This window comes from Phoca vitulina, unplaced genomic scaffold, assembly GCF_004348235.1.
Source record: "Phoca vitulina isolate PV1807 unplaced genomic scaffold, GSC_HSeal_1.0 scaffold15, whole genome shotgun sequence".
Lineage (NCBI taxonomy): Eukaryota > Metazoa > Chordata > Mammalia > Carnivora > Phocidae > Phoca > Phoca vitulina.
This window is the reverse complement of record NW_022589718.1, coordinates 12,129,035-12,155,084: the sequence shown is the minus strand read 5'-3', so window position 1 is coordinate 12,155,084 and position 26,050 is coordinate 12,129,035. Positions and strand designations below refer to the sequence as shown.

Sequence of the window (26,050 nt, the reverse complement as noted above, 5' to 3'; positions counted from 1 at the left end):
GAACTAGAATCAGGATCCAAGTCCACCTGTTTCAAAGCCAAGGTCTTTCTTTCAAACAATAATGTCTCTTTTCAAAGGGATAAGAGGATGGAGTTCTAGTCGGTTGAATGGTTGTCCTGCCAAAATATGTCCAGGTCCTAGAACTAGTGAATGACCTTATTTGTAAAAAGTGTCTTTGCAGATGTAATTAATAATCTCAAAATGAGATCATCCTGGATTATCTGAATGGGTCCTCAATCTGACAACAAGTGTCCTTATATGAGATACACAGGGGAGATACAGAAGGAGGGGAGAAAGCCATGTGAAAGTAGAGGCAAAGATTTGAATGATGCAGCCATAGCTAGGTCCCAGAAGCTGGAAGGAAACAAGGAAGAGATTGTCCCTAGAACCGAGGACGGGGAGTGCTGCCCCATGGATACTTTGATTTCAGACTTTTGACATCCAGAATGATGTGAGAATTAATATCTAGTTTTTTTTACACACCAAATTTGTTGTAATTTGTTACAGCAGCCTTAGAAAACCAATATAGGAGGTATGGGGAGGAACATGCATGGAGGATGGGCATGTTGATTTATTTAAGAGCAAAGAAGAAAGGACACTATCTTTGGAAACTGGTAGGCCTGGAGTTGAACCCCAGCTCTGCTGCTGATCAACTGTGTGTCCTGTATAAGTACTTTAACCTCTCTAAGGTTAGGTTTCCTCATCTGTGGAATAGAAATTATAATGCATTTCTCATCGGATTGTAAGGATTTAATGAGAGTATATAAAACATTCAGCATAATATAAGAAGTCAGTTCCTCTGTGGATCAGAAGAATATATAATAGTGAAATAAAACATTATCTTTGAGTTTGAGTAGCTCATATAATTTTGTAAATGAGGCAGATAATACAATATAGTGTTATATGGTCCATAATAGAAAGAAATATGAGACAGCAGTGGCACAAAAAAGGGAATGATTGAATCAGATTGGTTGAATCAGGGAAGCTCTCACAGAGAAGACACTTGAGCTGAGGCTGAAAGATGAATAGACATGTACCAGACAGAGGAGGGGGGCAGAAAATAGAAGAAACAGAATGGGCAAATACCCTGAGATGGAGAACAGAATGGTACATACCAAGGCCAGAATAAGGTGTAAGAACAGGAAATGCTGGAAAGGGTTCAAAGAGTTAAGGGGGTCCAGATACAGATCATGTTTGGTCTTGGATAACATCAAAAGTAGTTTACTTTCTCACAAACACAGTAGTGGATCTGATATATATATGTAAATCCTTTGGTCTAGTAATTCCTCGCTGGGAACTTACATTTTGTAAATAATTAGATTTAGCTATAAGGCTGGTCATCATATATTTATTCCCAATATTACAAAAACTGTAAATAACTTAAATATCCATAAACAGAAGAATGATTAAATAAATTACAGTATAAATGGAATACTAGATAGCCCTAAAAAGGATGTTATAGAAATACTATTGTAAATACTATCATAAATACTATAATAAGAGTTAAATAAAAGGACTATTTGAAACCTGTTTAGAAGTAGTTAGATATCTAGATCCCCCCATCCCACACCTTGATCCCATATTTCTGTTCCTTTTCCACACATAATACTGGAGGTTTATTCCTTGGAGAGGGTAAAATAGCTGGTCTCTGGGCTGGGGGACATCTGGCATATTGGAGAGTTGAGGCATCCTGAAAACAGGGAGCTAATTGCATATGTGTATATTGAATGTTGCTTCCTCATGGCTGCTTCCCTCACGGGCTCCAGAAACAAAGGTAGTCAGGCCTTTACCTTCCAGGCACGAACCAGGAAGAACCACTATGGAATCTGACCCATTCAAGAGGAAAAAGACCTAAAGAGACTAACATTGAACGTGCTGAATAAACAGCCCTCCAGTTCTCTCTACCATAAAACTCTCGGTACCAAAGTTCTGCCTTTAAGCTTACAACTTCCATCAGCTTTTAGTTCCCTTTTGTAAATATGAGAAGACACAAAACATTACCAGGTAGCTGAGGAACGTTTCTAAATGAAAGACACCAAGACAAAAGTGCAGTTTGGTGGAAAAACATTTTAAAAAATTATCATTAATATCCCCAGAAAGATAAGAAAAAAATATTTTATGTATAGAACAGGATGCTTCAAAATCAATGTTCAAAAACAAAACAGAACTTGAAAATTAAGAAGAAAAAACATGGTAGAAACTATAAATACTCAAAATAAGATTTGGATGTAAAATTAAGGAATTTCATTCTATAAGTACTGCAAAACCATTAAACCAAACCAAACCAAACCAAACCAAAAAACGGAAATGGAAAATAAGAGAGAAAAGATGAAAGCATCAGAACACCAGTTGAAAGTCACGGAGTTTCAGAAAGAGATTCCAGAGAAGTGGCGAGGAGGAATTCATCAACAAAACAAGATTACTTCTTAAACAGAAGGATTGGTATCTTTAATATCAAGATAAAATCACTTACGGCTTCAGTATTTTCCCAAATGTTTATTCTTTGCAGACTGACTTTTGCTGTAGATGAAAGGGGTTCATAGACATTTTCAATCCTATTTACCGGAATGAGTTTTTGGCTCATCTTTCATATTGTATTACTGACCTCTGTAAAGAATTGCCCTCCTTTCCTTTATAGAACATTTCAGATACTAACCTCGCTGATTTTGTGATGTTGCCCCAATTTCATGCCTGGCACAAAGATAATATAAGCAGTGAGATACTTTGTGAACTTACTGAACTGTGGCCAGGCTTGTCCTGGGATCTTTACTCCTTCGCTTCATGACCTTGTGACTCATCCCAGCCCACAGAGGGAAGGCGGGAATACAAAGAGGTAGAGAGCTGTTGGCTTCATGGGGAGGACCACATTTCCCCATTCACTTCAGGTGCAGGGCAACACCTCCTTCAAACCAACTGGGAGCGCTGCAAGGAAACTGCAAGGAGATATTGAGGGTACCTGAAATCAGAGGAAATTGGCATCTCTGTCTTCAGCTAGAAGCTATGACAAGCCCTTATGCCTTTCCTGGGACTGCCAGAGCAGTGGAAGGGTGAGAGATCTTGAGAGAGTAGCCTGGTGCTCCCTAACCTATGAGGTATACCTGAAAGTGGAGACTGGGGCTCACTTCTTTCCTGGGGGATTCTGAAGGCAGGACTCGTCATAATAGAACAAAATGAGCAGGCACCAGGGAGGAGGCTGCCTTTCCATCATTTGGCATGGAAAAGATATTCTCGTGTCCCATGGCTTAAGAGAATGCTAGGAAAGGTAGAAGCTATCTTAAAAGCACCTTGTCCCAAAAAGTACCTTGCTGAGGCAAGAGAACACTGCAGTAATAGGTTGGGATGGGAGGAAATAATTCCATTAGGGATAGGGAGAATTTTAAGAGATAAGCCAAAAACTGGATTACTTTTGTCCGGGAACTGTGCAGCATGGAGCGCCTGCAAAAATCCTAAAGAAGCTTCCCCTGAACTTCACAAAAGTGCTAGTATTTGGATGTCTGCCCCAAAAAGGTCATTGATGGCCAACCAGTATTAATCAAGGGAGAACTAAAATGCAAAGTAATTAAGCAAAGAAAAAACATATACCTTTCCTTTAATCTCATCTTCTTCAACTCAGACTCTGGAAAAGCCAAAAGTGGGAGGGGAATGATGGGGAGGAAAGAAGAGGGGGTGGGGGGGGAGGGGACAGGCTAGTCTCCTCACCCCCATTGCAGCCCTTAGTGAGGCAGTTGGGGAGAGGTTTTAAATTAGACATGAGATTAGATTTAGATTGGACCAAATGACTTTTAATCTCTGCATGGGAGTCACCGTGAAGGAAATGGGGCTTTTTCATATACCTGAAAGAATCTGGAGACTATGGGGTCTGTTTGAAATAAGGACCAAGAGATAGAGATTCAGCAGAGCATGCTTAAAGACAGTGATTGGAGAAAAGTAAAGTCATTTCCACCAGGTTCAAACTGTTCAATAAACTGAGTATACTGGGACAGATTATGCATTAAGGTTATTTTGCTGACTCTTAAAGAAGCTCTTTGGGGATATTGTGCCCAGAGCATGAACTTAAGGAGTTGGTAAGTTCCTTCCCTGAAGAATCAGTGTTGGGTTTCAGTCTATTAGGAATGACTTACTACCCATACTAAAATCTGTACTTTAAAAAAAAATCATTAATATGATCTTCATTTGTGCATCATTTATTCAAACATTAATTGTCTTTGTCCTGCACACAAACAAAGGTAACTCTAAGGTAGTTGTCACTGTGCTCAAAAGTAAGAATAAAATCATAGTAATTTATATACCACCTACTATGTGCTAGGCACTTTTCTGAATGCTTCTTGCACATTAATTGAATTAATTCAGTAATTAAAAGGTAGCTATTGTCTATATTTTATAGGTAATGGAACTCAGGCATGAAGAAGTTAACCAACTTGTCTAAGGTTATGTAGCTAGTAGGGGCTGAACCTAGAAAATTTGGCTGCAGAGTTTATGTTTAAAACTACTGTTGCATGCAATACAGGGAATTTCCTTTATTATAGATTCTAATGAGAATATGACTAAGTTTAGAAATGGAATTATAGGGAGAAGAATTAATGTGCCCTGTAAACATGGGAGAAGGCTTCAAATTCATGTATTCCAGTGCCACTGGAGATCTGGTCATGAATGGCAGATATGCTTGGCATGCAAGGGCTCATTAGTCTCATTTCAAAGATTAGTAATACCCGTTATAATATTTTCTTTGGTCTTATCACTCAGAGAACTTATCCTATACAATAAAATATACAGCTTAATGGATTCATTTATTTTTGTTTTGGATCAGGCATTATGATTTCATTTAGACTTTATATTTACATCTCATATTTTTGGTGAGTCATTATGGGTTTGTCTTCTGATTGTTGGAGGTGGTCATGGAGAAGATGTGACCTCTGGTTGACCAGCGAGCTGGACCTGGGCAGTAGGAGGCTCCCCACCCCTTCCTCTGTCCTTGGAATGTATATTCGGCCTACTGTTCCTGCACTAGGAGCTATCTCAGGGGCCCAGCCTTGAGAGAGTAATGTGTTATTGTAATGTGTTATTGAGACCATCTTCGCTGTATATGTGACTGAACCCAGTTAAGGCCTCTATATAAACTCTCAAAATTATGGCAGGTGGGTGCAGAAATCTACTTGTCTTGTAGCTGCACAAGACAAGTCTCCTATGTAAGTTCCCTTGCTTATTAAAATTGCCACTTCCCAATGTGGAGTGGTCTGCCTCTTTCTGTGGTCTCTCTCTGCCCTGCATATATGGGGGCCAGTTCTGGATTTTACCCTGAGAAACTCCTGTGGTTTTGGGCCATCATTAAGGCACTGCACAAAAAGATGAGGGAAGAGACTTTAACTCTTTATCCCCAATTGGGCCTGTTTCTTACACCAGGGAAGATCTTAGCTATGGAAAAATGACACATTCAATAAACAGGGACAACAAATAGAAAGCTATTTCTTATTTTGGTGGCATACAATTCTCAGAAGTGGCAGGGGAGGTTGCTCATTGCTGGCTTAGTGGCTCACCTCCTACGTCTGTAAGAGGAAACCTTTGTGATGGTGAACTTTGCATTGGAGGTGCTGAGAACCCAGTGCTTCTAAGGTGCTAAGATTTGGCATGCTCACTTTCAGAAATAGTTTTTGAAAGGAAAGTCTAGGCTACCAGCTTTTTAAGAAGGCTTATGACAGGGCTTTTAGTAAAAACTATGCAGGCTCATGGGCAAAGCACAGAATTGGAAGAGCAGGATCCTCAGTTCTAAACCTACTTCTGAAAACAATCAACTTTATGATCCTGGGAAAGGAAAACTTTTTTTCTGAACCTTTTTATCATTTATGAAATTAAGAACTTTGGGCTAGACATCCAGGATTCTTTCCTGATCTAACATTTTGATGTGTTTCTGATTCAAAGCATAATCTAAAAGGGAAAGTTTATGACATTCTAACACAGCACCCCAGGTTAGAGAGTGGATAATAAAATATTTATTTATACCAATCTTTCATGAGTAGATATAGTAAAAACTGATGTAAAACCTACCAGTAGGGCATGAAGTTAATGACTACTCTTGCTCTGATCTCTTTTATTACATGTCCTTGTTTTTTAGGCTCCTACATTCCTCAACCTAGCAGCAGACTCTCTTCCGTTCTGAGACTTTTACCAACACTGCAGACTGGAAGTTGACATAAAGTAATTGTGGTTTACATGGAGTTAGGTTTATGTTAAGGGACACAAAGTGTCCTGCTATCAGCATCTGTGGACTGTTCTAAAGCAGAACAATCTGTAAAAATCAAAGGAAAACAGAACTGACAGAATTGGAAGCATTCTATTCTCATAGAAAGATATGCACAAAGTAAATGGACTTTAATTCCACCTGAGTTCTAAACATCTATTTATTTTCTCTCTATGTGATTGAAGGTGCTGTCTCTATCCTAACCCTTCCAAGGGAAGGATGATGTTTGAGAGCATCCATGGTGAAATAAGTAGAAAATGGCCAAATTGTTGAGAACTGAGTGCCAGGATTGTATCTTTGAGTCTTACGATTCATAATCTGCTTTTTACTTCCTTCTTCCTTTGACTTGACTGGGGTGTATGTCACAGTAAAAGTTTAGAAACATTTTCTTTTACAAATATGACCATTTAATTTCCTACAAGTTTTTAAAAAGTTTCTTCCCGGGTTGGATTCATCCTTAAGAAAAATCTCTTAGAAATTTTAAGAATATCCATTGAATCCTTTTGGAATAATTGGAAAGAAAGCAAAAATTCTGTTTACTTTTTTTTTTTTTAAGATTTTCATTTATTTGAGAGAGAGAGAGCACACACACAAGCAGGGGAAGGGGCAGAAGGAGAGGGAGAAGCAGACTCCCCACCGAGCAGGGAGCCATGCACGGCTGATCCCAAGACCCCAGTATGATGACCTGAGCCAAAGGCAGACGCTTAACCAACTGAACCACCCAGGCGCCCAAATTCTGTTTACTTTTATCACAGAGAAAGATGGAACTCCAAACAAACTTAACCATCAAATCTCTTCTTTCTTCAAATTTGGCATATTTGTAAATAGCAACAATAAGCTCCATAAAGTGTTGCTATAAATAAATAAAATGTATATTTCCTATTCCTAAATATCAGCGTATGATGAAATTTTCAAATCCATTTTTGAGGGGAAATCTACAACTTATGTATAACGTATTTAGGATTTAAGTAGCATTTTTCTTCTTTTTTTTTTTTTTTGATGGTTTGTATGTTATCTATTGATAGTGCCTCACTACTAATAAGGCATAAGAGGGCGCCTGGGTGGCTCAGTCTGTTAAGCGTCTGCCTTCAGCTCAGGTCATGATCCCAGGGTCCTGGGATTGAGCCCCGCGTTGGGCTCCCTGCTCAGCAGAGAGCCTGCTTCTCCCTCTCCCTCTGCCTGCTGCTCTGCCTACTTGTGCTCTCTATCTCTCTGTCAAATAATATGGCATACGAAAGAAACTTGTGCTCAAGGAAAAGTGATAAAATAAAAATACTATTTGATCTCAATAACCCGCCTCAATAATCTGCAGAATGATAAGAATGATTCCTTCTCTACCACATGGTATTGTGTTGTGTTACTAGTTAATCATGATATTAATAATAACATTAATATTCATCATCTCATTGTCCCCAAGGAGGGTACCAAGGAAGTCATATTAACATTGATCCCTATATTTCTAGCTCACTAGCTCCCATGGGTATAATTACAGGGTTATAGCTTAATATCCACATCCCCCCCACCAGCTCTTCCAAAGTATGCTATGGTAATGGCTGGGCATTCCCACCAGAGGGGCTGCCACACTCGTATGGGAACCAAATCTGCTGTTCTTCTGTCCTATCTTCCTTCTAAAGAGCTGCTGTCCCCCCACTTCTCTGACAAGGGCAATGACATTCCCACTGCTGGCTGTTTTCCCTTAGTTCCTTCAGAACACATCGACAGTGCTCCTTCTTCCCAGAAATGGAAAGCAGTCTTTCTTCCCACATTCTTTTTTCACTTTTTCACTTGAGTTGTAAAGGGACATGCACAGTGTGTGCCTTTCAGTTCTATAGTACTCTTTATCAAAATGACCATTTCAGCTTTTACTTGTGATTCTGTCCCTGTGAAGAGGAGCCCCTGTTTTGAGCTAGCCTGGGGGACACATCCCATACCATCCTGTTTTCCATCCTCTTCCCTGCTCTGTTTCTTCCCCAGGTCCCTCCTTTGTCCTTCAAAACACACACACACAGCCCCCAACAAAAAAAGCAATACCTCCCTCCCCCACCAAAAAAATCAAGAACTCATGCAAACACGTGGGAGAGATGATGGCACAGACAGGATTGCCAGCCCCAGAGCAGGAATCATGGCTGACTCAGTCTAGACAAACAGTGGTATAACAAAGGTGCACACCAGAGAATCGCAGTTTGCATTCTATGACCGGGTTTTAAATAAGTGTCTTACAGCCTATTATAGAAAAGCACTTTTAAGTGGTCAGATATGTCTAATAAAGGAATAAGTGTCCCTGGGAAGTCATGAGCTTCTGACGATAAAGGCATTTAAGTAGACATATAACCAACTTAAAGGCAATTTCCAAAATGTGCCGTCTTCATTACTAGGTTGGAAGATTCTTGAGGGCAAGATATCATTTAACCACTTTGTATTTTGCATAAATGAAATTTTAAAGATTTTCATGTATACTAAGCCATTTTATTTTTTATTTTTTTGAGAGAGAGAAAGAGAGAGAGGGCATGGGGGGGGAGGGGGAAAAGGAGGGGCAGAGGGAGAGGGAGAGAAAGAATCTTAAGCGGGCTCTGTGTTGAGCTTGATCTCATGACCCTGGGATCATGACCTGAGCCAAAATCAAGAGTCTGATGCTTAACCCACTGAGCCACCCAGGCACCCTAAGCTGTTTAATTCTTGCAAGTGTCCTGTGAAATAAAGCAGACTATGCTTATTTAATAAATAAGAAAATAGGCTCAGAAAATTCATGAATTGTCATAAGGTTACAGGGCTGGTAAATAGCAGAATTGGAATATGCCCCCAGGCCAAATATGTCCCCAAACGTTACATCTATTGCCCAAGGCAAATGTCCAAGGAATGGTCATCTCTCGGTTGCCTGGCGAGGGCAGTTGCTTCTTTGGGGTAAGGAAGTGAACCTGAATGGGATTTCTGAATCGCCATACCTGACACAAAGTTCGATGATGTCTTGAATCACAAAAAAAGCAATCAGAAAATCCTCTTGGTTTCATTCTCTTTCTCCCCCCCTCAGCTGGGCTGAAATATGTGAAATCTATAGGATTTCATGTCAGACCAAAGTATGCAAATTAGCAGCCCTGGGTTCTGAGTTCCTTCAGAGCAGACACCTTTCATGTCTGTATTCTTGCTTTATGCCACATAGTATTGCCATTTTAAAATTATGGAATTAAATATACAGATAAAAGGATGGATGGATGGGTGAGCGGGTAGAGGCGACCAGGGCCCCCCAGTGCCTGTGCCTTAAGGGGTTTGGCCCAGGTCTTGAAGACTCATATTGCACCTGGCACTTAATGAAGCCTCCCTAACTTTCTAGCCACTCTGCAGTAGAGACATGTTGCCACACTGTTTCTCATGGGTGGCTTCTATGGGTTGATAATTTACCATTTCTTTTGACTTGCTCTTCTCTCAAGCCCAGCTTCTTGTTAATTGTGTCTAAATTGTTCTGGACCCTGTGTCTCTTCCAAGACAGGCTGCTAAGCAAGCAAAGCTTCTGTGGGAGACTGCAAATTCAGGACTCCAGCACCAGGAGTATAGTTGTTTCATGATTTACGGTGAAGGTGTGCACTCTGAGTGCTATTGGTCAATGATGATAAAGTAAATGGCAGTTGCCTCTGTGGATTTCCTGTTGCCCCTTCAATAGCCACCATTTAGAAGTATTTAATTGGGTATAAAATGCTGGGGGTGAGGAAACCTTTTCAGTTTGCCACTGCCCTGTGGACTTCCTCTTTAGATTTTTTAAACTAGTAAAACTATTTCACATTTACCTGCATAATTTTGTCTGTTCTTTTCTTAGTTGAGCAGATAAACTATGTTTAGGTAACATGATGACAATTGCTCTGAGTCCCAGTTTTCTTTCTGTTCTAAGTTAAGTCCTCAAGGAAGCACACAATTTTACAGTAAGTAAGTGCTTTAACTAGTCCGAAGAGATCTGCTGAAAAGCATCAGCCTCTCATAGCCAAGGAGGTATCCCACGTTTGCCTTTCAAAATTGAGATAAGAAAAATTCATGATGGAGGGGACACTGAATATTTGAATATAATGCGCGAGTATGTTTACGGCATTATTATGCTGTGTCTGTGGTTTTATAAGTTGATAAATTAAAGTTTATAAATTTTAAGTTTTGAGCTGTGGTTCTCAAAGTGTGGTCTCTCCAGCAGCAGCATCAGTAACACCCGGGAACTTGTTAGAAATGCAACATCTTGGGCTTCACCCCAGACCTACTGTATCAGAAACTCTGGGATGGGGCCTGGCAATCTGTGTATTTTCATGCACAAGTGATTCGGGTGCATACTCATGTTTAAGAACCCGGGTTTTAGGCTGTTTACAAGAATGAGCTTTTTTTCTTTTTTTATCTTTTTAAAACGGTGTGGACAAATTAAGTTGTCCCTTTTCTGAAAAGCATTTAAACACACTGAACAATTATTCATATCCTTTCTCAAGCTTATGTTAATCATAGTAGAAATGCTATTTCCCTTTCATTTTAAAATAGGGGCAAAAAAGAATAACTAACATCCCTTCAGTATATGGGGTGCCCTCGAAAATGAGGACTCCGGTACAGAAGCTAAAATGAAATACGTAAGCAAAGCGTTCTTAGCAGTGAACTGTTCTCGGAAGGCCTACCTTCACGCAAAACATATCCACAAGAATTACCCCTTAACACCACTTCGCTGAGAGAGGAGGAGAAAATGTGGGAGTTAGGTAAAGGCCTTTAAAAAAAATACATCTAAAAAAGTCATTAAAAAAAACAAACATAAGCAGCTTATTTTTAATCATGCATAAAATGCTTTGTAAAATACGAAGAGGGGGTATCTGCAATTTAATGACTGTACGCCAGTGCTTTAAAATTTTATTGTTGTTTTCATTGCCTGGAATTCCATCTCCCTGTGACAGTCTTTGGGTACTACTAGGGTAATGCTCCGGGCTCCAGAGCGTGGTCATCACATTATTACCATATCAGTCCGAGATTAATCAGCTGACATTGAGTGCTTAAAACTGGCTTAAAATAAGGGAATAGGGAAACTATGGTTCCCACTTTTTTATTTTTTATTTTATTTTATTATTTTATTTTTATTATGTTATGTTAATCACCAAACATTACATCATTAGTTTTTGATGTAGTGTTCCATGATTTCATTGTTTGTGTATAACACCCAGTGCTCCATGCAGTACATGCCCTCTTTAATACCCATCACCAGGCTAACCCATCCCCCCACCCCCCTCCCCTCTAGAACCTTCAGTTTGTTTCTCAGAGTCCATAGTCTCTCATGGTTCATCTCCCCCTCCGATTTCCCCCCTTCATTCTTCCCCTCCTGCTATCTTCTTCTTTTTTTTTTTTAACATATAATGTATTATTTGTTTCAGAGGTACAGGTCTGTGATTCAACAGTCCTACACAATTCACAGTGCTCACCACAGCACACACCCTCCCCAATGTCCTCTAGTTGGGGAGATGGGAGTAAAACTGAAGCATGTGGGCTCAACAAAGTAAGGAGATCAAATGCGAGGAGGCTGTGGGACAGACTGCGAACGCACTGGAAGTGGTCACTCTGAGTATCTAGTATTTAAGAAAGGCTCCAGAGGACAGGTGGGCCTCCAAGGAGGCTTGCTGTCTATGGACTGTTTGCAGAAATGACCACAGTTCTTTCCCTTTGGGTATCTCTGCCCCTTGGCGATGCAAATTTTCAGCTCCTCACATTTAGAGAATCTACCCCTCCACTCCTGGATTTGAACTGGCTTTGTAAGGGTGGCAGTGACCAGGTGTCAGTTCTGACCCTAGGCCTCAAGGGGCCTTGCTTGCATGCTAATGGCCTCTCTCTTGGAACGTGGCCAGCTGCCATGAATAAGCCCAGGCCTAGCCTGTTGAAGGAAAGAGACCACATTCTTCAAGAGATGAGCTGTCTCAACCGAGGCCATCTGAGGCTAGTCAGCCCCGGCAGAGTCATCAGTGGGGCCAGCTGAGAACAGAAGAATCCCCCCTACTTGAGCCCAGTGAAAACTGCCAACCAGCAGAATCCTGAACTAAGTGAACGTATACTGTTTTAGGCCAACGAATTTTGGAGCGGTTGGTCATACCCCAGTAGGTAACTGGTACAAGGCCTGAAAGGTGGAAAGGAAGGGAGAAAGTGTGCGAGGCTAAAGTTGCAACTCCAAAAAGGCTGAGAGTCAGAAATGTGTGAGGTCAGGTCAAAGAAAAGTGAAGACACCCGGTAGGATTGAATGTCTGATCACTTTCTTTCAATAAATCGGTAAGAGCATCAGTGCTAAAGAGAACATATACTGGAGGCCAGACCTGCACTATTATGCTGCTACGTGGGGATCTTCTCTTGAAGCACACCATCAGGGCATAAGAAATAGGAATCCCCACAGTTGAAACACAATGAGCTTCAGGACCCTGTCCTTCTAAACTGGACTTTGAGGGAGTGACACACTGTTTTCTAGCCACCTATATTATGTCAAGAAAAAAAAAATCTTTGTGGCTTATAATCCTTATTTTTATACAAAAAATCTAAAACTTAAGTGACACACTTTTAATAAGCTGCTAGAAGCAACTTGCAGAATCCTAAAGTAAAAGATATTATGAAGAGTGCTTTTAAAATCTTAGATTCTGATCATATGGATTTATTGGCCATTGGATAACAACTTCAACTCAGTTTTATGAGGTCATTGAATACATTTTTCACCATAAAAAAGCATAAGAGGAAATATTTTCTTTTAAATGCTGGAAATGTGTTCTTTCTGTGGAGTGGTACTTATTTGAAAAGAACATCCCTGGGAGATGGATTCTTGTTTTAAAAATAGCTCCTGAAATTTGGCGGGACTGGGTGGGGGAGGGGAGTAGGGTAAAGTTGAGGGGGTGGTATTCCTATGGAATATTTAACCTACAGCTCCTCAGGTTTGAGATTTCTGTTCCAGCAGTCATAGAAGCATCTTTCATTTCATTTTAATCATTCAACAAAGCTGACTAGTTGACGAAGTGCCATAAACTTTATACAAAATGGCCTTAATGAGCAACTATTTTATTCAAACCTTGCTCCTATCAGCAGTACCGCACATGTCCTAAAGTCATGGGGAACCAGGGATTTCAAGGGACGAAAAGGCAAGGGTAAGCAAGACTGGAGTGCCACACAAGGATGGAGGGAAAAGAGGCGTCACACCTGAAGTGCTCCCTGTGTGTGTGTGTGTGTGTACGTTTGCAGGAGAACGAGCGTGATATAAAGTTGCTTTAATTGCTGCTTGTCTCCTGTGAACATGTTGCGCCCTTTTGACTCTCAAGTACCCAGTTCACCCGAAACTTTTCTGAAATGAGGACCCACATCTCCCGTGTCCCCCTCTCCCTCCTCCGCCTGCCTCCCCCCGCGGTCGGGCGTCCTGCGCCGGCTAACAGGTCCCCGATTACTGAAGCGTCACCTCTCACTCTCCAGTAAATCTCCGCAGCCCACTCGGACTGCAGCCTGTTTGCCGCCCGGCCTCCCATTGCAGCAATCGGGGCGACCGAGAGGGAGGAGGCGCGCAGGGAAGGCAAGACCGAGGAGGACAAACTCGCGGGCCGGGCTCCGGAATCAGCATGGGGAAGGGAAGTGCGGGGCGAGTTCGCACCACAGGTAAACAGACTGGCGAGGCGCAGGGCGCTGCCGCCGCCGCGGCTACCCAGCGATTTCCAGGCACGCAACTCCGCCTCCAGGGCTCTCTCCCTCGCGCTCTCGCCCAGCCGCTCGCTCGCAGCCTCAGCAGCCGCCGCAGCATCACTTCACACAAAGGACTGTTACCCGCTGAGCAGCTCCTCCACCTCCACGTCCTCCTCCTGTGACAGCAGCCCCGACAGCAGGGCTCGGGCGCGGCGGCGGCGGCGGCGGCGCCGGGAGGACCTGTCACTCCCAGCAACCGAGGCGGTGGCAGTGGCTTTTTTTTTTTCTTTTCTATTTTGCTTTAATTTTTTTCCCCCCTTATACCTCTTCGCCTTTCCGTGGTTCCACCCACCTCTTCCCTCCCTCCTCCTCCTCTTCCTCCTCCTCCCATAAACAACTCTCCTACACCGCCCCCCCAATAAATAAATAAAAGGAGGAGGGTAGGGGGGAGGAGGAGTGGTGTAGGGGGGAGGAGGAGAGGAAAAGGGAGGCAGCGCAAGAGAGCGAGGCAGAGTCCGAACCGACAGCCAGGAGCCCGCACGCACCTCACACCATGAGATGGCGACGCTCGCCGCGCCGCTCCGGGAGTGCGGGCCCCCGGGCCCCGCGCCCCGGCCCCGCGGCCCGCTCGCCGCCGCCGCCGCTGCCGCTGCTGCTGCTGCTGTGGACCGCGGCCCTGGCGCCGGGGGCGGCCGCCGGCGACGAGGCGGCTCCCGCGGGGGCCTCGGTGTGCTACTCGTCCCCGCCCAGCGTGGGCTCGGTGCAGGAGCTGGCTCAGCGCGCCGCGGTGGTGATCGAGGGAAAGGTGCACCCGCCGCGGCGGCAGCAGGGGGCACTCGACAGGAAGGCGGCGGCCGGCGAGGCAGGGGCGTGGGGAGGCGAGCGCGAGCCGCCAGCCGCCCGCCCGGGAGCGCGGGGGCCGCCCGCCCCGGACCGGCTGCCCGCCGCCAACGGGACCGTGCCCTCCTGGCCCAGCGCCCCGGCGCCCAGCGCGGGCGAGTCCGGAGACGAGGCGCCCTATCTGGTGAAGGTGCACCAGGTGTGGGCGGTGAAAGCCGGGGGCTTGAAGAAGGACTCGCTGCTCACCGTGCGCCTGGGGGCCTGGGGCCACCCCGCTTTCCCCTCCTGCGGGAGGCTCAAGGAGGACAGCAGGTACATCTTCTTCATGGAGCCCGACGCCAACAGCAGCAGCCGTGCGCCGGCCGCCTTCCGAGCCTCTTTCCCCCCTCTCGAGACGGGCCGGAACCTCAAGAAGGAGGTCAGCCGGGTGCTGTGCAAGCGGTGCGGTAAGTTCCTCGCCCCTCGGGGCGCGCTCCTGCCGGGCGGGGAGGTGGCGGGCCCGGCGCGGCGGGCACCCGGGGCCCGACGGCTGCAGAGCAGACGCGGGCTGAGGAGTTGAGTTTCGGGGTTGTGGACTCTAAGCGATTCTCAGAGAAGGTTTCGCGGATTGGATTCCACGGGCAGCGCCTTCTCCAGTTACCTGTTTCCTGGGCTTTGCCATTGGTGAGAGCCCAAGTCTGGTCCTCGGTTGGGGCGGCCTGAAACTTTTTAATCCCTTGGGGCTTCTTTCACCAAGTAGAATGGAAAGGGGCCGGCTGCTTTCTTGTGAGTGCATCGTTGAACTTGGTTTTGGTTAGGAGGTGCTGACTATGTGTGGGCCGCCGTGGGGGGGGGGGGTTTCCTTTGAAGGAGGAAGGGTGAGTCCGACAGGATTTTTTCATGCCTTTCCTTCACTTGGAGTCCCGAGTGTGGAGAGGGTCAGGGGTCTGGGTCTGTGGGAGCCCTCGCAGGGAAAGGACACCGCGCTGAGATTCGTCTAGAAATGTGACGGAGTTTTGGGCCAACTCAGTGTCCAACAGATAAGCGCCCTCTGTACCTCGTGAATGGGTGCATGTGAGAAGTATGAAGTTGGGGCATTTATTTTTGGTGAAGTCATCTCGAGAATTTTTGTTTTCACAGTATTTTGGTTTGGAGTATGTTTTGGCGCTTCAGTGAATCAGAACAGATGAACGTAGTTACGGAGCTTCACGTGTAGGCCCTGAAGAAGGATTTGGGAAGCTAAGTTGAGCCATCGATTTCCCAGACCTTTTCCCATTTTACCCCCGGAAAGTATTCTCCTCTGGTCCTCCTTAATATGATCAGGTCTGAGAAATTAGCTGATTGCATTTCTGAGGTAGCATTGCATTTGTGCCATTCATAAAATAATTTCTAGGTTTGAAATGGCTATATAGTTTCCTGATTACCATACAATCACTAAAACATAGCAGGGTATCTTCTAAACCATAAATTAACATGATTACACATCACAAATTCTAACATGCACTGTAGCTTTTCCCTGTGTCTTTATGTATCTGTCTAATAGATGGTTGGGTCAATTGAATTTTTACAAAACTCAGCACCATGCCATGCTCCGTCTGCCTGGGATGCAGAGTGTGTCGGTGCTTTTAAATTTGTATCTGATGATAGCCAATTATTTAAATTTCTGGCTGGCATTTGTGATGCTTATACCCTGCAGTTAATTGATACCTAACGATTTGGTTTTAATGACAAGAAAGAGCATTGCTCATCCACCATTTCCCTATTTTAACAATGCACTTTGTGTGCCAGACCTGCTCAGATTGCACCACTTTGTGGACAGAAGCTGTTCTCAGACAGTGGTGCTGAAGAAGGCTGAGTGACGTTGGGATTCCCCGGGTCTGGCTGATAGATGTCACTGTAAAACATGGGAAACGCTCTGCTGGGAGCTGTCTTATTAGGGAACACAAAAGCTCAACACCATTGTACTGCAGCATGTGTTACTCTGCTCTAGAGTCTGAAACAAAACCTTTGCTTTGAAGCCATACCATTGTCCAATTTTCCCCAGGCTTTGTTATATGTAATTCAGAAAGGGTTTTGCATTTACCCCAAATCATGAGTTGTGAATCGTGTACTATACATGGTGGGAATTGATATAAAAGGGAACATAGTTGGCAATGATTCCTAGGATAGGGGGTGTACTACTGGATTAGTAATGGTGTTCTGTGTTTTGACTAGAAATAAACGTCAGACTTCAGGGATAAAGTTCTTATAGGCATCCAGAGGATATTTGGAAATGGAATATTCATGTTGTCTGGAGGAATACGATTCTGTGTTTGTGCTTCTAAGGGGAAAACCTTCAGGAAGGTAGTTTTGCCCTTTTGTTTGCCAAAGGAAATACATAGAAAACTGGCATGCTAAGCAAAGCAGGTTTTTTTTTTTTTTTTTTTTTTTTTTAATGAACTGGAAATCTCCCTGCGTATAATTGAGTAGATTAAGAAATCATGAAGTTACTGCTCCAGGTTTGTGTAATTATTGTGTATATTTGGTGATTTTAGTGTTAGGTACCTCAAGGTAGGATGTTGAGTGAAACCTTAACTGATAGGTTTAGCTAAGGACTGACGGAAATCATGCTGAAAGTTTGTCTTGCGTTTTTATGAACATAGTAGTTATTGTACTATTGTGGGATAAAAGTTAAGAGTATGAGCTATTTTATTTTATATAATATAAACTCAGTAAATCCATATCAGAATATTAGGTTTAAAAGTGTGTATGTGAGTGTGTGAAAACTTGTGAATTCTCCCCATTGTGTGGTTTCTGTTAACAATGTCATTCCAACCTACCAGGCAAAGGAGCACAAATTGGGGAAAAAAAATCTACAGAGAGAATAGGGGCTGATTTGTCCTGGTTGAGCTGGTCCTGTGTGCTTCTGGTAAGAGGATTTCAGGGAGAGTGATGGAGCAGAGGGTTCTTATCTAATGACATGAAGCTGCCCTGGGGGCGTGACGGTTGTGTTCCTGCCTGAGCCATGACGCCAGGCTGGAGAGGGAATATAGCAAAGTCATTTTGCGATATCATACCCCGGGGAACAGTTTCCAGCTCTCATGCGCTCAGCTGCAGTGTTGTTTCCTACAAGTTGCTTACTGGTGTAGAAACTACACATGCAACAGATTAGCTTTAGGGTTGAGCTAATAGAAGTCTTCCCTGAATTTTTTCTCTTTTTCTTACCTCATTTAAGATAAACTCCTGAGCAGTGTCTGTATAAGAAGTTCTTTCCTGAAAAATGATCTTTTGAAACAAACTGCTTCTGTGTTTTCTTCTCAAATACACTAATTTCATAGCTTGTTTGCTTTATATTTGAAGTTTGTATAAATTACATACACTTCTTGTAGTTATTTAAATGCTTCCCAGTCTTTGCTTTTTCTCTTGCTCACTGAACAAGCTAAGAAATATTTTTAGGTTTTATATTAATCGGAATGCAAAATAATTTGCTGTTCAGTTAAATTTCTGTTATTCCAACAAATCATTGTTTGATGCACTACGACTTTAGTTTTCAAAGCATTGCAGTTATACTAGGCAGAAAATGATCTCCAAAAAGGAGTAAAAATACTTATGTTGAATAACCTCTATAATTGGGCCATGCAAGATTTGTACATCCTCGTCTTTCAAGCCAAGGTAAACGTTCGGTATATCCTGTAATACAGAAATGTATTGATAACATAAGCATGTTTATCAAATATTTATGATAAATGGCATTTACCTTTTTTTAATATCCTCAATAACTATTTAATAAAGTGAGCTGACCTTATGGTGTTATGAAGATGACAAATGCTGCAGGGATTTTTCAGCCAGCACTGAAGAAAATAATTCTTAATAAAAGCTATATTAAGTAGCAATAGGAACAGATACAGCTTGACTGCTTGTATTTCGTAAATACCCATGTAAATTTAATCTCCCAAGTGTTTGTGACTGCTCTCTTTAAACTGTATAAATCTTACTGTTAAAAATCTGTACTCAAAACCCTTCTTTCTGTTGAGGAGAGAAACTGTATATGTACTTATTTCTATTATAATAAAAAAGGGAGACCAAGATCGGTCATTTGGAAAAACAACTCCTTGAAATAAAAATGTTTTAAAAGGGGAATTTAAATATCTAAAGTGGAATGTTTTATAAGCACTAGGGGATAGTTCTCATCATTTGTGGGAGATCCATAAGTCCTTGGAATCTAGGGAAAGTTTTACCATATGTCTTAATGTATTAGGTAAGACCGGGAAGCTTAAACAGCACCGAGGGGGCAAAACAATGAGCTGTCCTGCTGGCCTGTATATTTATAGCAAATGAGAGCAAAAGACGTGATTGGGCAGGTGATTGCCCTTGTCAAATGTAATCCATTCATTGTTCAGGGAATCTTCTTTCCTTCAAAGCCCGTTTTCTTCTTATTTTTTTCTTAATTATAAACAACATTTTTTAAAAACCTATTTTTAAATTTCCGTGACCATTTATGAATTGGCCAGATGTCCAAAGACCTTTAAACTCTCACCTGCCCTTAGTACTTAGTAATATTTAGGTTTTTGGTTTGGTTGTTTTTGACATGCTTAAATGATACGAAAATCTTCTCTTTACAGGTAGGTCTTACTGAATGAGTATTTTGATTAGCCTTATATAAATAAATGATAACAATGAAAACAAAAAGCATATGATGAAAAACAGCAGTAGGGATTCATTGACCGTTATATTCGTTAAAAGTAAATGAAAAGGTATGTAACGAAAACTAAAAGTAAAAAAATTAGGGTTCCTATGACTAATGCAGTTTGTTGCCAAAAACAATAGCGTAACGTGCTTTAGTAAAAGTTTTCATGAGAAAGTGAGAACTAATTTTTAATGTTCTTATTTTTAAATAACAGAAATGACTTTTTAAATAACAGAAATTTTCTAACTTTGTGCATGCGCATGTTACTCTGTGCTCTTATGTTATCATAAAATTTAAGTTAATATTCAAGTAACATTATGAAAGATAATATGACCTAGCTACTCCCCCAAATATGGGTCACTTTGTAACACATAACAACTGATGAGTGACACATTCTGCCATACTTTTAAATCCAAAGTTGAATTATTTGAGAGTTTACACAATACAGACTTACGGCTTACTGACTTGAGGTAAGTGCTAGTTGAGAGGTTATGTTTTCATATTGCTTCGTGCGGTGGTATGCTTGAAGCAAGCCTGTTTGAAGGTTTGCCTCCTGGCTCTCTCTATCCAAATGATCCATACAAGTTGAAGTAGATAAAACAAAAGAAATTTTGGTGAAGTTGAAAGCTTAAAATGGGTTGACTCATCTGTTTGGCATAGATCCAAATATTAGGAAAAAATGCCCCCCACTTTAGACTTGCCATCAAGGAATCCTCGAGAGAGATACATATGTGGTAATTTACATTATTTTTTTTAGTCTTTAAGAGAACCAGGATGTTTTTCCCTATGGAAAATAGTGTCCTTGCAAACTATGTCCTAACCTTGGTTCACCCCATTAGGACCTAGTAAGATTTTTATCTTGTTTTTCTTAACCAAAAAAAAAAAAAAAAAAAAAAAAAATAAATTTAGTTTACCCACAGCTTGGATGGTACATGGGAGACAATCTTACTAGTTCCTACCTGAGGCTCCGTATGTGTATTCCCTTGATCTCTGTTTCTTGTGTGAGGACACTGCAAGGGAAGGCTTTAGGTAAACAATGAGGCTCATGGGTCGATCCTAGTCTGTGAGAGACTGAAGCATAGGATTGCTGTTCATTGTTACAATGATTAGCCTTCTCTTGACACCTTGGAATTCGACTGCCTGGGTCCAAATAATGTCAGACTGAGATCTTAGATCACAATACCGTGAATGTAGGTGGTCTTTCTGTGTCCGATAGACTCTTTTTCTATCATCTCATGAAGACACAGACAGTAATCTGCATTGTATTTCAATTTCAGAAGTTTTTCTCCCAAAGCTCAAGGCTGTGGCTTTGGATATCTGCCCCGGAATGCTGGGGACTGGAAGAAAACAGCTCAGAGTGGTGCATGATTCTGGAGCTGGTAGCCAGATTTAGGATGTAATGCTGGGCCGAGATAACCTGGAGGAGGGAATTGTTTCTTTTCTCTTTGCTCTGCTGTGCCAAAATATGTGAGCCAAACTGAACCAGTGCAAGGGGATATTCCTGACGAGGGCACTAGGGTGTTGGTAGTGGGCACATCTGGGAGCTCAGAGCATGGAGGGGGCGTGATAAGAGAGGTGAGGCATTGTCTGCTTTGCTAAATTTGGAAAGCTCCAGCAATAATACTGCCATCCAGTCTGGGAATTGCCATTGAGGTGAAGGAAGCTAAAAAAATTGAGGGGCTAACTAAAGCCCTGTTGTTCTAACTACCCTTCATTGAGTTTGTATCTTTTTCCTCTCTTTGATAAGCTCTTTGATTTGGTTGTTATGTGTAGATTAAATACTTGTTAAATAATTAAAAGAATAAATGACAGAAGCACCCCAGGTTGTTGGATAGTAGCAATCATTGTTCAAGGCCAAATGTTGAAAGAAGAAGAAGAAGAAGAAAAAAAAAAACCGAACCCTTTCTGGTTCTTTTTCTTCAGGTCTCTTATTTGGTGAGATGAGTATTTGTAGGAAGTAGCATTTTGAGCCTTATTCTGCCAGGACACTGTTTCCTCCACTCACCACCCCGAGCCCACCTCTGGATCCACTTTTGGGCTTCAGAGAAAGGTGGTTTAATTTCTCAAAATTGGTTTCCCCTCAGTTATTTCTGGATGATATTTGTTCTGTGTGGTCTATAGCTCCAGCTGGGAGAAAAAATATGCCCTCGTTGTAAAGACTGACACGCACAGAAGGGATTTTGAATAGTCAGTGAATCCCTATTACTGTTTTGAGCAGACCCACTCCCACATCACTCCAACTCCTTTTGGTTACTAAATCTCAGTACTCAGAAATTGTATGTTTGCCCTTGATCTCCCCCCACAGGTGTTTAGCCACCTCAGTCATATAAGTTCCATTCTTGTAACTGAAGATGGAAAGGAACTGCTTGTATCCCTAAGAAGTAATAAAAAAGAGATTTTGGTTGAGCTACATTTCGCATCCCGCCAGCTCCTGGTTAGACTGCAGGTGGGATGGCACCTGTCCATTTGGGCTCCAAAGAATAATGAGCTCCTCTTCCGTCACTGTCTCCACCGGCCCTGGAGACACCATGGGCCACGATGTGTTACCAGGGAAGCAGCAGATGCAGTGGTAGCATTTTCCTCCACTTCAGGGAGCATCCTGGCTGCCCCTCTGTACAGAACATGGCAGCTGTCTACGAGGAGGAGGAGGATGGCTGTGTTTGCCTCAAATAGAATTTGTCATTAGACTTTGCCCTTGGGAGGTGGTCCTGGCAGTGAGGGCTCTTTGGTGACTGCCAGGATGGAGATGTTCTGCTCAGAGTGGGGGTGCTCTGGTCCTGTCATCAGCACAAAAGGGCCACAGCTTCAAAATTTCCCAGGCTCTTTACCTCTTTGCAAACCCGGACAGCCCTGAGATGCTGTTCCTCCCTTGTCTTCATTCCTGTCTACCGAGATTGCTTGCATCTTGTTCTCAGGATCACTAGCAACTTTTCTTACGTTGGAGCAAGAATTTATTAAAAATTCTAGCCTTTTGGACTCTAGTCTAATTCTGGTGAAGTTTTTTTTTCCCCCCCAAATTATGGAAACATAAAATTTACCATTTTAACCATTTTTTTTAAAAGTGTGCAATTCAGTGGCATTAAGTATTCACATTGTTGGGCAGCCATCCCTACCATCCATCTCCTTAACTTCACCTTCCCAAACTGAAACTCCGTACCCTTTAAATAACTCCCTATTCCCTCTTCCTCCCAGGCCCTGGAAGCTACCATTTTAAATTTTATCTCCATGAATTTGTCTATTCTAGGTACCTAGTATAATTGAATCATACCGTTTTTGACTTTGTGACTGGCTTATTTTACTTGGCATTAATGTCTTTAAGGTTTATCTGTGTTTTAACGTGTGTCAGAATTTCCTTCCTTTTTAAGGCTGAATACTATTCCATTGCATGGATGTGCCACATTTTGTTTATCTGTTCATCTGTCAGTAGACCTTCCGGTTGCTTCTACCTTTTGGTTACTAGGAATAAAGCTTCTATGAACACAAGCATACAAATAGGTGTTCACGACCATGTTTTCATTTCTTTTGGGTGAATACCGGAAGTTCACTTGCTGCATCATACGGTCATTCTAGGTTTAATTTTTTGAGGAACCACCATGCTGGTTTCCACAGCAGTCGTGCCATTTTCCATTCCCATCAGCAAGACACAAAGGTTCCAGTTTCTCCGTGTTCTCTAAGGTGTGTGATTTTTCTATCGGTTTGATATCAGCCAACCTAATGGGGGTGAAGTGGTAGTGAACCGTTTTTATATTATTTTCTGTTCAAAGTTAGTGCCTCTAATTACACTGTCATTAATAAGAAACAAAAGTGCTCAGAAAACAGAGGCCTTCATCTGTTCAACTCTTAATTAATACCCAGCATTTAGGCTCCTGAATCCGAAGCCACCAAATTAACAAAATTACCACAGATAATAGCTTAATAAAAACCAATAAAAGATTTAAAGAGTAGACTGGCCTTTGGTCACCATAAGAATATTATATTTGTCTTCGTAATGCTATCAACATGGTCTAGAAAGGCACTTCATCATATTTGGAGTAGTATCAAAATCTTTTAATTGATTTTATTTTTCATTAAATTTCTATCCCCCCCTAATTTCCTTGCTCTATTCTGTCCACTGCTCAAAATTGCCTTCTATTAAACACTGCACTGGAGCATGAGTCCTTCTAAAATGCTACTCTTATTAGAACTTTCTCTGCTCAGAAACTTTCAGTGGATATATATAGTTAACTACAGATCCCGATATTCACTCTCTTCCTTACTCCAAACCAAGCCTACTCTTTCTCAGTTTTACCGTATGAATGTTTTTATCCAGTCTAACTGTGCTATGAACTGGCCATGCACTTTCCTACTCTTGTTTTTACATAGGCCATTTCTTCTGCCTGGATCTGCATCCTCCCTCATTTCTGCCTGTAGAAATTGTCTCCTTCAAGGGACAGCTCAGATCCTACTGCTTCTATGACAGTCCCAATGATCCTGTCAGAGTCTTTGAACACAGAGCACCTTTTAACTGCATGCTTGATACATGGTGCCATTACAGATTTCCTTTACACTATCTTGTTTTTTTTTTTTTTTAAATGCTGTTTTAAAAAATTTTCTGTGTATTGTCTTGCCTCACTCACTGACCCCAGTATCCTTGTGGGCAGACACTTGGGGGCAGGGGGTTGGTCCTCACCTTATTCACAAGTGCAAAGTGCCCAGCCCCAGAGTCAGGAGAACTGCTTTCCACTTCAGCTTTGTAGTTTCATACCTGGGTGCTTTGGGTAAGTAACTTTCCCTCTGGCTCTCCATTCCCTAATATGCAGAAAGAGAGGGAAGAAGTAAAATGCTCTTTATGGTTCATTCAAAGTGCATCTGGTCCTCATTCAGAAATGACCCAACATACAGACCACTTCCGCTACTGCTCCTGGAGCTTTTCTCTTCCTCTCTCATTTTTGCATTGTTCTAAGGAGGCTAATTATGGAAAAACAATTGTGAAACTTTTAGACATTCTGAAAGGGCAGTAGGAGAGCTTAATGAGAGGGGGAGCCCTCAGGAAAGAGTGTCTCCTTCTCATCTCCCATAGCTTTCTGCCCCCACTGTCTTTTTGGGTCATCGTGTTACATTGTCTAAAAGAGTAGCTGTTAGTTGTATTCATGAGCATGGTTTTTTTCCAGAAGCAAATACCATTGTCTCTTCAGGCTTGTCTTTGAAATTATGAAGTATGATTAACAGATTAATCCACAACTGTAAATTTTTAGAGCAAGAAAGTTCAGGCATTTGTTTCAGTAAAATGAAAAGGAATGATTCAAAGTGTGTTTTATTGTGAATTTTAATTTATTTTAAAATGTAAATCTGGCACTGTTTTAGGTTCTAATAATGAGCACTGTTGTGGGGATGGATGAGGCCAGCATGAAGAGATGGGAAAGCTTGTTTTCAGCTGGATGGCAGACCTTCTGGTGATGGTGGGGAGAGCATTTCCATCTTGATGCAGGGTTGGGGGGAAGAGACTTTCTCAGCTAATGATTCTCGTGGTTTTGGCAAGAAAATAATCTATCTTAGTCCTTTTATGAGTAGAACAAGCAATGCAGAAACAAGTTGTCAAACGGGGAATAATTTGATCTGACTTTTTAAATTACTGCAGGAAGAGGCTTTGGCAGTTGCCACAGGGCCAGGCAGGGCAGGACTGAGCCTGGCTACATCCAGGTCTATTTTTTTTTTTCCCTTCAGTTTGGTTTCCCTGAACCCCTGGTGAATTCATCTACTGTAGCGGGACCCAGTCACAATTTATTGTGACACCTAAATCCGTATCTCTAGCCTAAACCCAATTTTTTGGCTCCACATCCATATATCCAACTACTTACCAGATAATCCACCCAAATGTCCTAATATGTTAATAGTGAACATATTAAATGGTGTCTCATCCTCTCCTCTGCCAGTCCATGTGTAAATCTGTGTTCTAATATTGAAGTTACTACCACAACCATTATAATCCCTACTATTACTACCAGTGACTTTCTGGATTGACAGCTTCTTTTGTGGCAGAGTAGCAGGTGCTGATCTGAATTCATGTAACCCCTCACCATCTGATAGCATCCTTGTTTTCTTAGTTACTTCAAACCGGAAGCCTCTCTTTCTGCTCCCTATCAGTTTGGGGGATTCTGCCTCCTTTAACAGATCTTCTCTCTCCCTTCTACCCCCAACTTCATTGTTTCTGCAGTGACTCCCATTCTTACTGTAACTGTAACAACCTCTTTGCTCATGGATTCTCCCCTTCTTAAATTCGTTCTCTGTGCTGTTGCTGGAGTGATCTTTCTGATACAGAAAAGATCATACTATATCCTTGCATAAGGCTCTTTAATTGCCACCAGGATAAAATCCAGCCTCCTGAGAATGGCATATAAGGCCTTCCAGCTTTTGTCCAGGTGTTCTTATCCAGTTCCTCCTTGTGCCTAGAACCCCATGCTACATTGATGGCCTTGCTCCACACGCGCCAAGTGGCTTTAGGTCTCTGTGCGGGCGCATATATTGTTCCCCTTTCCCAGGATGGTCTGCTTCTCTGCCTACCTTTTGCTACCTCTCATTCTCAACCAGGTCCTTCAGTGGGAGAATGGTTAAATAAAGTATGATGACTTAGGGATATGTTCACAGTATATTGTCAAGTGAAAAAAGTATATTATTGTACAATATGTGTATGATTACTTTTATCTATCATCTGT

General features: G+C 42.2%; 1 protein-coding gene across 1 annotated transcript in view; it reads left to right on the top strand.

Moving 5' to 3' along the window:
• Window positions 1-14,789: 14,789 nt before the first annotated feature.
• NRG1 (neuregulin 1) overlaps window positions 14,790-26,050 on the top strand; it is a 1,100,990-nt gene continuing 1,089,729 nt past the window's right edge. The window contains exon 1 of the mRNA XM_032413449.1: window positions 14,790-15,159. Within this exon, the coding sequence (XP_032269340.1) occupies window positions 15,039-15,159 (121 nt within the window). The 5' untranslated portion in view covers window positions 14,790-15,038. The remainder of the gene's footprint in view (window positions 15,160-26,050) is intronic.